At 51.4% G+C, this 12584-nt stretch overlaps 1 protein-coding gene across 15 annotated transcripts in view; it reads left to right on the forward strand.

Moving 5' to 3' along the window:
* Positions 1-12584, forward strand: part of TBCD (tubulin folding cofactor D) — a 196256-nt gene that overhangs the window by 152401 nt on the left and 31271 nt on the right. For all 15 annotated transcript variants that reach the window (XR_013536128.1, XM_035302257.3, XM_035302263.3 and 12 more), the window contains one exon: positions 1601-1632. Coding sequence is in view for 14 of the 15 variants with exons in the window: in XM_035302257.3 (XP_035158148.3) it covers positions 1601-1632 (32 nt within the window). In the remaining variant the exon portion in view is untranslated. The remainder of the gene's footprint in view (positions 1-1600; positions 1633-12584) is intronic.

A 12584-nucleotide genomic window follows, 5' to 3' on the forward strand; every position in this document is an offset into this window, starting at 1 on the left:
CCCATCCTCCCTGCGCCCAGCCTACCTGCACCCAGCCTCTCTCCCTGCGCCCAGCCTCTCCCCTGCGCCCAGCCTGTCACCCTGTGCCCAGCCTCTCTCCCTGTGGCCAGCCTACCTGCACCCAGCCTCTCTCCCTGCGGCCACCCTCTCCCCTGTGCCCAGCCTGTCACCCTGTGCCCAGCCTACCTGCACCCAGCCTCTCTCCCTGTGCCCAGCCTCTCCCCTGCGCCCAGCCTGTCACCCTGTGCCCAGCCTCTCTCCCTGTGCTGACTGAGCATTCCTGGGTCTTTGGTGAAGTGACTGTTCAGACTTTTTGCTCATTAAAGAATTTCATCCTCTGTGTTCTTATTCAGCCATCAGAACTCTTTACATATTCCAGATGTCAACTCTGTCAGACACAAGATCTGCCAGTGCTTTCTCTAGCTCTGTGGCTTGCTTTTGTTTTCTCTTAGTTTTTCTCTTGTTTTCTTGGTTTCTCTTTTTTGGAGGTGGAATCTTGCTCTGTTGCCCAGGCTGGAGTTCAGTGGCACCATCTCAGCTCACTGCAACCTCCGCCTCCCGGGTTTCAAGCGATTCTCCTGCCTCAGCCTCCCGAGTAGCTGGGATTACAGGTGCCTCCGACCACACTCGGCTATTTTTTGTAATTTTAGTAGGGACAGGGTGTCACCATGTTGGCTAAGCTGGTCTCGAACTCCCGACCTGAAGTTATCCACCTGTCTCGGCCTCTAAAAGTGCTGGGATTACAGGTGTGAGCCACACCACTCAGTGTCTTAGTGGTGGGACAATTGTGGGGTAGTGAACCTTGTGTTGTTCTCCTTTACCCTTAAGGGGTGAAACCTTCCTTCACTGCCTCCTGGTCCTCCCAGGCTGCTCCCAGCACTGTCCCTTGGCTGCTCCCACAAGTCTCTGGCTGCATGGCCTCCACCTCCTCAGTCAGCAGGGCAGGTGGCCCTGTTTGGGCTTTTCCCCATATGTTGGGCCTGGAGGGCTCCCTGCCTTGAGTTTCAGTCCTGCACTTCCTACCTCCTGGTGTTAGAGCCAGTTTTTCACGTTATATTCTGTCCAGTTTTATACTTGCAGGAGGGGACATCAGATCCAGCCACTCTGTGTGGGCCAGAAACCAGGGTCTCAAGAGTAAATTTCTTGCCCTCCCTGGGCCACGCCCATTTCCCCGTGCATCAGGGCCCTGTTATCAGTGCCAGGGTTGGGGCAGGCATCCCAGATGGCAGAGCAGCCTGGAACCCTGCCTGGCTTCGCTTGTGGTAAACCTGTGTGCTGCTGCTTTAGGCTGGATAAGGGGCTCTTTCTGCATCTGAGATTAGCTTTTATAACGTGAGAGCTGAGCACTGTTTGGAATTAGTTCTATGGTGGGATACCAGCAAGGACTGTTAAAATCAGCATAACCCAGTTAGGATGGGGCCTCTGGAAGATGGCTGTGTCATGTTTTCCTTTGGTAAAAGGCAGCTCATACTCAGTTACACATTTGACGAATTCTCATTTTAATGCTTTTCAGAGACTAAACTTATATTGGCAAGGATATTTCATGGTGTTTTGTATATTGAGAGAATCTTCTAATTCTCGTGTTTTCGTTCCTTTTCAGGGGCCTGGGAGGAGAGCTCATGAGACAAGCAGGTGGGTATGAAGGCTGAAGGCTGCAGCCCTCTGCCGTGGCCATCGATGAGAGAGGCAGCTCATGGCGTGCAGGGTAGCCCTTCAGCCTGTCAGGGTGCAGGGCTGGGTGTGTTTCTTCTGTGGAGTTGGCGGCCACAGTGTGCCTGGTTTGCATGGCCCCTGCCTCTGCCCCTGTGTGGACTCAGTGGATGTGGCCCCCGCCTCTGCCCCTGTGTGGACTTGGTGGACGTGGCCCTGCCTGTGCTCCTGTGTCTGTCTGGGTGTGGTCCCCCTCTCGTGGAGGGCCTGCTCCAGCAGCTATGGCAGCTAGCTCTTGGTTGGGTGTACTGAGCAGGGGCACCTGAATTTCCCCACAGGGGCATTCCATTAGGGGCATCCAAGGACACGCTTTCTTCTCTTCAGTACAGTGTTTAAATGTAACTAGAACAGAGAATAATTTTTTTAGTTTTTTTTTTTTAAGGGGTTTAATGTTTGCAAATGATACCACCATAACAAGTTTCTGTTTTCTTGAAGCCTGTCCAGCTAAATTTGCTAGAAAATTCAGGCATGCAGCACTTATTGGGATATTTACCAGGTGCCATGTGGGTCTGTGGAGGGTCTCTCTCCCTAGTGGGAGTGGTGAGCAGGTGTAGGTGTGGTGGGCGTGCCTGGCATGCCAAGGCTTGACAACTGTGGTAGGGACCAGTTGGCACCACCAGTGCTGCTCCCAGAGCTGGTCTGCAGGCCGCCCTGCCTAGCCGAGGGACTGTTCTCCTCCATCACAGGCGGTCTGCAGGCCGCCCTGCCCAGCTGAGGGACCGTTCTCCTCCCTCACAGGCCGGCAGCCTTGAAGCTGCCTGGAGGAACTTGGATCCCAGCCTGTGGTGGTGGCAAGGAGGCTGGAAGCATGGGTTTAGCTTCTGTGCTGAGAGTGTGGGGCTGCATTTCAAAGGCAATGAGTCCCAGTCATGACCTATGCAGTGTGCAGTGGCCGGAGGTGTTAGGGTACTGGTGTGGTTGCTGGAGCATGGCATGGCACACCCTTGGGAGACTCTGCATTGGGGCGGAGGGTGAGGGCCATGAGGCCTGTGAGCAGGCATCGCCAGGTTTGAGGGGCTCCTGGGTGCGGGGCCATGACCTGCCAAGCACAGCTCTGAATCCCTTAGACCCAGGCAGGCACCCATCTGAAGGGCATGTCACCCGCAGGCCAAGGGCTGCTCTGCACGCGTGCCCTTTGCCACCTGGAGTTGGCTGGCGCTGGCTGTTTCAGAACAGATGGGGAGTGAGGGGGATGCTCAGAGGTACTCGAGTCCTGATGAGTCGGACATGTGTGTCAGAGTCAGCCCCCAGTGGTGCCTTTGAGAGAGACAGAGGAAGTGTGATCTAGGAGGGTCTGCACCAAGAGCCACTGGTTCTGGAACTCTTATGGGAAGCAGAGGCAGCTGGGGTGGTGGGGCTGATGGGGCCAGTGCTCGCCTGTGGACTCAGTGGGTGTTGCAGGTCCCTCTGAGCACAGCCCCGGTCCAGCCTGGGGGGACTCAGCAGTTCAGGTACCAAGAGCTGTTCAGGGTGAGGACGGGGAGCTCAGGCAGGGGCAAGAGGAAAGCTGAGCAGAGGCGAAGCTCCTTACACACCGATCCCGATGAACTTCTGCGCCTCATTCCCAAGCCTCTCATACCCCCTGGGGTTAGCACAGTCAGGCAGTGCCTCATGTTTTCTTGGCAGATTCTGTTTTAGAATGTGAGGAGAGAAGCATAGAACACATTTTAGACAATCCCAAAAAGTGTTAATGCAAAGGTCTGATTTCATTTCCAAGACATTCCTGATGGCAGCAGCCAATCCTGAGGGTCCAGAGAGCTGGGCTTCTCCTGACAGCTCCTGATGCCCTGCTGTGTAGATGGCTGTTCCACACTACGCCCAGCCCCTCTCGTGGGACCGTGAGTGCTGAGGTGGTGTGCAGCTGGTGGGGACAGACGGCCATCCTGTGCCATGCTCAGCCCCTTGCATGGGACTGAGTGTGAAGGCGCGGCTGGTGAGGAAGCTTAGAAAAACCACTGTTGTGTGCAGACTTCTGAGATCCACGTGTTCCAAGCAGAGGAGAGGGGCTGGGTTCCGGGAGCCCATGGCCAGATGTAGGGCTGCATCAGCCTCTCATGCTTTCTGTCCATACCTCCCAGCCCTGACCTGATGAGGACCTGCCTGAGGCCTGCAGCCATCCTCCTCTGGCCAGGCCAGTGGGACTTCTTTACTGAGAGCAGCCAGCTTGCATATCTGCTGGTGTCAGCTCAGTGTTCTCCTGGGTGTGATGGATGTCATGGGAAAGTTGGTCCTAGAAGCGTGAGCCAGTTTTTGCCGGCTGATGTTTGGAGGCTTGGGGCTGCCAGTCTGCAGGAGATCCCTGATGGCCAAGACCATGTGTCGTGTTTTGGTTATGGACTTGATCACTGTCCTTCAGTTGTCTCCAGAGCACACACTGCAGGGATGTCACCTTTCTGACGTGCCCATGGGTGCCCGGTGTTGCCTCGTCTCTCAGTGGGACCAAGACCATCCCCCACGTGTCATGGACAGCTGGTGATCTGTAAGCCATTTCTGGATCTAGGAGCTTGGCTTGGGATGGTAGGAGTGCTGGGTGCCCTCACAGGGTTCACTCTCTGCCCTTTCCCACCCACGACACGTGCCATGCCGAAGTGGCAGTTGGAGGCAGGCCTGCGACCTTCACAAGTCCTTCACACGACTTTCTACGACCTTCACACACCCTTCACAGCCCTTCACATGCAGTCCAATGACCTTCACATTGCAGTCAGATGACCTTCACATGCCCTTCACATGCAGTCCGACCTTCACATGCAGTCAGATGACCTTCACACACCCTTCACATGCAGTCCGACCTTCACATGCAGTCAGATGACCTTCACACACCCTTCACATGCAGTCCAGCAACCTTCACATGCCCTTCACATGACCTTCACACACCCTTCACACAACTTTCAAATGACCTTCACATGACCACATAACCTTCAAAAGACCTTCATATGACCTATACATGACCTTCACACGACTTTCACACACACCCTTCTCATACAGTCTAACAACCTTCACACACCCTTCACGTGACCCTCTCACACTCCCGGCGTGTTCCCCCCTGTGCTGCAGGGGCTGCCTTCAGGGTCGCTTTTGGTGTTTGAGCAGGAAATCTGCATAGGAGCCATGCCCACCACGAAAGGGGGCAGTTAGTTAACGGTGTTCCGAATCCCTGTGGCCAGCCACACTGCTGTGGCTGTTCCCTTTATTTTCCTGCTCCCTGAAGCCAGGCCCATCAGGGAGGTTCTGCTCTGTAAGCTCCTCTTCTTAGTGTGTGGTTAGGGCAGCTGTGTGGGTATCCTCCGGGCCCTGAGTGACTGCCCTTAGGGGTCCTGCTGGGCCCTGGCCGCTGTTGGTCTGTGCATTGCTACCATGTACTCTCCATGGGCAGAACTGTCATGAACTCAGGAAGAAACGATGGGAGAACCGCACCTCCTGGAGCCTCTGCCTGGTTGTTGTGGGCAGCTTCCCCCCTTCCCTGGCATTTACACCCATCTAGGGCAGCTTTGCCTGTGACACATCCACCCTGGGTATGAGGCTGCATTTGCACTTAGGGGGCAGAGGGGGAGTGGTGTGGGTTTTAGTTGCTTCTTGATGTTGTTTGGAAAGACGTGAGACGCAGTAGCCACCCAGTCTCTTCCTCACCCACTGCACCCACTGCTGCCAGAGCATTGCAGGCTGCCCGAGTGACAGTGGAACATAAACACAGATGTGCTTCGTCCAGGATTTTAGAAAGGCACCCTTACTGCTGTTTGGTGTTTGGCATCTTACTCCATCTGGGTTCTTGGTGCTCTGCTCTGAAGGGCAGTGGGTTGTGGTCTGTTGTTGGAGGTGCTAGGTGCAGAGTGGTTTCTGTCTGCCTGTCTTCCTCCCAACTGCAGCGTCCCTACCCAGCCCTCTGCTCTGGGGTACGTGTGTCATTGTTGGGGTGCATCCCTCAGGGTTCACAGCTGGGGCATGTGTTTCTGGTGGGGGCACTGTGGAGGAGGGCATCTTTGTGGGAGGCATCCCTGCTCTGGACCCCTGCCGGCCTCAAGCTGTGTTTGCCCCGTGGGTGTGTTGGCTGTAGTGCTGCGTTTGCACTCCTCACACCGTTAAGAGCAGATGCAGCACTCCTGCACATGTGGCCTTGCACCCAGGTGGGCGTGTTGTGTGGAAAGCGGCCCACAGTGCCCATGCCCTCCCTGGGGGCCCCTCTCGCTGCCTGTACCCTCCCAACCACGGCCACAACTCCTGGCAGCCAGCCCTCCTCCTGCGGCTCCTTCCCTCCAGGGCCTTTGCTGGCCCCGGGAGACCTGTGGCCTGAAGGCTCTGAAGCCAACTGCATCCCTGGTGACCCTGACTGAGCCTTGGTGTCAGCTCGGGGTTTTTCTCCTCCTCGTTCATTGTTATACTTCATAGGAAGTTATTTTTCCTTTGAATTCTCAGGTGTGAATAGTTGGGTGGGAAAGTGAAATCTTTCTGTGTAGTGTCTGTGGTCTTGGTCCCACATTTTATTTTTCCAGAGGCGACCCTTTTAGTTGTTTGGCTCTGTTTCCCTTGCTTCTGTATTTCTGAGTTCTGTATATACACAGCTGTTTCTGTACCCTTAGTTTTAGATGTGTTCTTTCTAGTGAGACTGCAAGCTTGTCTGGGTGAGAAGTCTGTGGGTTCACAGGCTGCATGTGGGAGATGGGAGGCACTGCTGGTCTCCTTCTGACTCAGGTCAGGTATTGGTGCCCTTACCCCTGAGGACACCAGTGTGTCGGTGGCAAGCCCTCAGGAGCGTCACACGCACCTTGGCCACAGGGACCCCAGAGGTGTTGAACTGCAGATTTCCTCAGACGTCTTTTGCATGTTTTGTAGGAACAGTTGCTCAGCCCTTGGGAGTTGTCCAAGTTCCCTTTGTTCCCATATCAAGGAAATGTCATACAGGTTGGACTTTGTCATGAATATTCACAGGAGAGGAGATTGGTGTCCTCAGTGTGGCCCAACCAGAGCTGCCTCCCCTGGTGCTGGGAAGATGGGCGTCCCCTCCATGGCTCTGATTTCATGCTTTAGAATCAAAGGAAAGAAACAGGAGCTCTGTTTAGTAAGGCAGAGATAGAGGGTCCATCAGTCAGGGTAGGCTGCGTTTTGCTCTTGAAACAATCCCCAAGTTTCAGTGTCTTGAAATGGGAGGAGGAGAGTCCTGCGGCTCACAGCCTTGCACGAGAGGGGCCACGGGAGTTGGGAGTTCTCTCCTCCTGCCGAAGACAGGAGGAAACCAGAGGCACGGGTGAGCCTCGAGTCGGCCACAGTGTGTGGAGGATCATGACTGAGCAAGCCAGGCACACACACTGTTGCTGGACTTCCTGCCATGAGGTAAGGCTCAGTGCTCCGTCCTGATGCCCTGGGGACGTCCACCAGCTCCCCCCGACACTGCTGCTGTCCTGCTTTTCGGCTGTATCTTAAATTGATTTATATCTTAACTCGCATAGGATGTTACCTTGCTTTAGTAGTCAGAGTTCATTCGGAATCACCCACACAGACACCCGGTTCTCTCTCTTTTTCCGTGAGAATTCACTCAGATTCACCCACGCAGACACCTGGTTCTCTCTTCTTCCGTGATAATTCTCTCGGATTCACCCACTCAGACACCTGCTGCTTCTCTCTCTTCTTCTGTGAGAATTAACTCGGATTCACCCATGCAGACACCTGGTTCTCTCTTCTTCCATGATAATTCACTCGGATTCACCCACACAGACACCTGGTTCTCTCTTCTTCCAAGAGAATTCACTCGGATTCACCCACACAGATGCCTGCTGCTTCTCTCTCTTCTCTGAGAATTCACTCGATTCACCCACAGACACCTGCTGCTTTTCTCTCTTCTTCCAAGAGAATTCACTCAGATTCACCCACGCAGACACCTGCTGCTTTTCTCTATTCTGTGAGAATTCACTCGATTCACCCACAGACACCTGCTGCTTCTCTCTCTTCTGTGAGAATTCACTCAGATTCACCCACGCAGACACCTGCTGCTTCTCTCTCTTCTGTGAGAATTCACTCGGATTCACCCACGCAGACACCTGCTGCTTCTCTCTCTTCTGTGAGAATTCACTCGGATTCACCCACGCAGACACCTGCTGCTTCTCTCTCTTCTGGGAGAATTCACTTGGATTCACCCACACAGACACCTGCTGCTTCTCTCTCTTCTGGGAGAATTCACTCGGATTCACCCACACAGACAACCTGCTGCTTCTCTCTCTTCTGTGAGAATTCACTCGGATTCACCCACACAGACACCTGCTGCTTCTCTCTCTTCTGTGAGAATTCACTCGGATTCACCCACACAGACACCTGCTGCTTCTCTCTCTTCTGGGAGAATTCACTCGGATTCACCCACACAGACACCTGCTGCTTTTCTCTCTTCTGTGAGAATTCACTCAGATTCACCCACAGACACCTGCTGCTTCTCTCTCTTCTGTGAGCATTCACTCAGATTCGCCCACAGACACCTGCTGCTTCTCTCTCTTCTTCTGTGAGAATTCACTCGGATTCACCCATGCAGACACCTGCTGCTCCTCTTTCTCCTTCTGTGAGAATTCACTAGGATTCACCCACACAGACACCTGCTGCTTCTCTCTCTTCTGTGAGAATTCACTCGGATTCACCCACACAGACACCTGCTGCTTCTCTCTCTTCTGGGAGAATTCACTTGGATTCACCCACACAGACACCTGCTGCTTTTCTCTCTTCTGTGAGAATTCACTCAGATTCACCCACAGACACCTGCTGCTTCTCTCTCTTCTGTGAGAATTCACTCAGATTCGCCCACAGACACCTGCTGCTTCTCTCTCTTCTTCTGTGAGAATTCACTCGGATTCACCCATGCAGACACCTGCTGCTCCTCTTTCTCCTTCTGTGAGAATTCACTAGGATTCACCCACTCAGACACTTGGTTCTCTCTTCTTCCGTGAGAATTTACTCGGATTCACCCACGCAGACACCTGCTTCTCTCTTCTTCCGTGATAATTCTCTCGGATTTACCCACGCAGACACCTGCTGCTTCTCTCTCTCGTTCTGTGAGAATTCGCTTGGGTTCACCCATGCAGACAGCTGCTCTTCTGTTTCTGGTTCTGTTCTGTGTTTCTCACCTTCCGAGGGAACCAATTTCGCTTTGCCAGGAGGACACTCCTTAGTGTTCTCCATAGTGTGTGTCTGCTGCTGGCACTCTCTCCTTGGTTTTTCCCAAAATGTTTTTTCCACTTTTTTTTTCTTTGGAGATGGAGTCTTGGTCTGACATGATCTTGGCTCACTGCAGCCTCTGCCTCCCCACCATGATGCCAAGCTAATTTTTGTATTTTGAGTAGAGATGGGCTTTCACCATGTTGTCCAGGCTGGTCTTGAACTCCTGACCTCAAAATCCGTCTGCCTCAGCCTCCCAAAGTGCTGGGGGTTTTTTTTTTTTCCACTTTTATTCTTTTATTTTTTATTTGAGACAAGTCTTGCTCTGGTGTGCAATGGCGTGATCTTGGCTCACTGTAGCCTCCACCTCCCGGGTTCAAGTGATTCTTCTGCCTTAGCCTCCGAGTAGCTGGGATTACAGGTGGCTGCCACCATGCCCAGCCAATTTTTGTATTTTTGGTAGAGATAGGATTTTTCCATGTTGGTCAGGCTGGTCTCGAACTCCCGACCTCTGGTGATCTGCTCACCTAGGCTTTCCAAAGTGTTGGGATTACAGGCGTGAGCCACTGTGCCCGGCCATTATTTTGATTCTTAAAGGTTACTTTTGCTGAGATTGGAACTTTAGTGTGGCATTTATTCATTTGTTAGTTTTTTGGCACTTTAAAGGTATTCTATTGTCTTCTGGAGAAGTCAGCTGCCTGTCTCCTTATTACTGTATTGGAGACAATCTTTTAAGTTTCCCTGGCTGCTTTTGAGATTTTCTCTTTATTTGGTTTTTAGCAGTTTTACGGTGATATTCCTGAACAAGTTGTCTCTGTGTTTCTTTTACTTGGGGTTCTAGAATTCATACCTGTTTCATAATCTGTACTTTCTGTTTTTTGTTCACTTTAGAGAAATTGCTAGCCATGATCTCTTTGAATATTGCTCACTGGCCTCTCCTCTCCTTCTGGGGACTCTGTCACCCCCTCTCATTTAGATCACCACACTTAATTCTTTACGCCTCTTAGACTCTCTTCTCGGTTTTGTCTGATTCAGTTTGGACATTTTCTTTGACTTCAATTCCACTGTCACAAATTCTCTTTTCAGCTGTGCTTATCTGCCGTTAAACCCATCCTTGAATTGTTTCTATTTTTCAGAACTTTTATTTATTTTTTGTAGTTTCATATTCTTGTCTTAGTTTTCATTTTTTCCACATCCTGGAACATATTAAGCATGGTTTAAAGTCTTTGTTCAGTGTTGTCCTCTGGAGCCTCTGTGACTGTCTCTGAAGGATGGTATATGATAAATGAAAAACAGCTCCACCAAGGCACGGGAACAGAGCCTTATAGAAATGCTGTGAGGCTTGGAATGTTCTCCTCTCCCAGAGAGACTGCATGTGTGCTCTTGATGGGAGGTGGGCGCTTGCCGTCAGGGTCACTGCCGTCAGGTTTTGGGGCGTGAGGGGTTCAGTGTTAGCTTTCCACGTTTTATACCTATTGTTAGGTGTGGTCCTCCAGGTTCAGAACCTGTGGTGAGAGCTTTACTGGTTCTCCCTTGGTCACCTGACCCGCGTTTCCTGCTAGCTGGAGACTCCCCCGGATGCACCGTTGGTGTCTCCGGTTCTTGTGGTGCCCCCTGGAGTCACCGTGAGCCAGCGAGGGTTGGCCCCGGCACTCTGTCCACCGCGGGTCCTGGTGAGCTCTCTGGTGACTGCGGGCACTTTGTATCTGTTTTCATTCTGTTTTTATCTTTTAGAAGTGTCTTAGTGGAGGGTTGGTCTGTATTATCTAGTCTGTTAGTTTGTTAAAAATATTCTTTATTTTCAAATAATTAGTGACGTGCAGGAAGTTACGAGATTAGTAATAGAGCACTCCGTGTGCTTCACACGCTCCCCTGCAGTGACTCTGCAGGACAGCACGGTGTTGGAGCTGGTGCCCCGCTATGCAGGCCCTGCTCTGTGGACTCCAAGCCCATGGGGTTTTACGGCTTTGTGTGTGGGTCTGGTTCCAAGCAGATTTATGCCCTGTGTAGATTTGTGTAACTAGCTCCACAGTCGATCAGCAACCTGTGTCCTTCTCACAGAGCCAGCCCCTGCTGCCAGTCTGTCCCTTCTTGAGTGTGCTGTGATGAACTGGTATGGGCCATGGCATTTGGAGGTGGCATTTCAGTGAGCATGGTTGGTGCCCTGAGACCCCATCCAGCTGTCCGTGTGTTCACGGTTCATGCCTTCCCAGCCCACTGTTGGTTTTACTAAAGCGTGTTCAACCATGTACCTGGTAAAGTACACTGGGGCTACTTCTGGCTTTTGCTGTGGTGAACGGGGTTTCCAGGAATATTCACGTGCCAGATTTTGTGTGTCCAAGCCTTTTCATTTCTGCTGCTGAGTCCTGTGTCCCGTCGTGCGAGGGACTGACGTACCACTTCACATTCCAGCAGGCGGCGTGTGAACTCTCCAGTCTCCATCCTGGCCAGAATCTTGTAATATCATATTTCTAAGTTTAGCCATCAGCTTCCCATCTAAAGGCTTCTCACTGTGGGTGTAATTTTCATTTCTCTAGTGGCTAGTGATACTGACCATCGTTTCACGGGCTGGTTTCAAAAAAATTTTTTTTCTTCTTTGAAACAGTTTCTCTCTTGCTTCCCAGGCTGGAGTCCAATGGTACTATCTCAGCTCTCTGCACCCTCCACCTCCCAGGTTCAAGCGATTCTCCTGCCTCCTGAGTAGCTGGGACTACAGGCATGCACCACCCTGCCTGGCTAATTTTGTATTTTTAGTAATGACGGAGTTTTACCATATTGGCCAGCTTGGTCTGGAACTCCTGACCTCCGGTGATCCACCTGCCTCGGCCTCCCAAAGTGCTGGGGTTACAGGCGTGAGCCACAAAGCCCGGCTAAAAATTTTTTTAACTTGATTATAAAATACATTTCAGTTCATGTGCAGGGTGCATCTCCAAGAAAATTATTTTTAAAAATAGGACTTTTGTTTCCCAGAGCAGTGCTCTGTTCAGAACTGAAAGGATTCGCACAAAGGCATGTCCGGTTTTGGTGAGAAGGAGAGAGCGCACTGAATGAGTGGTAGAGGCAGAGGTGCCCACGTGGAAGAAAGTAACATTGTCTCTAAAACTAAGTGTGAGATTACCTAAAAACTTATGTATAAAAACCCTCAATCATAAAATTCCTCGGAGAAATTTTAGGAGACATTGTAGGACAATGGCAGTCTTTCTCTCTCTTTTTTTTAATATATGCATTATACATTGTATTCCTTTTTTTAATTTCTTTCTTTTTTTTTACTGCATTTTAGGTTTTGGGGTACATGTGAAGAACATGCAAGATTGTTGTATAGGTACACACGTGGCAGTGTGATTTGGCTGCCTTCCTCCACTTCACCTATATTTGGCATTTCTCCCCATGCTGTCTCTCTCCAACTCCCCACCCCCTCTCTCCCTCCCTTATTTCCCCACAACAGACCCCAGTGTGTGATGCTCCCCTCCCTGTGTCCGTGTGTTCTCATTGTTCAACACCCGCTTATGGGTGCGAACATGCGGTATTTGATTTTCTGTTCTTGTGTCAGTTTTCTGAGAATGATGATTTCCAGGTTCATCCATGTCCCTACAAAGGACACAAACTCATCGTTTTTGATGGCTGCATAATATTCCATGGTGTATATGTGCCACATTTTCCCAGTCCAGTCTATCATCGATCGGCATTTGGGTTGGTTCCAGGTCTTTGCTATTGTAAACTGTGCTGCAGTGAACATTCGTGTGCAT

The sequence above is a fragment of the Callithrix jacchus genome, chromosome 5 (genome assembly GCF_049354715.1).
Source record: "Callithrix jacchus isolate 240 chromosome 5, calJac240_pri, whole genome shotgun sequence".
NCBI lineage: Eukaryota > Metazoa > Chordata > Mammalia > Primates > Cebidae > Callithrix > Callithrix jacchus.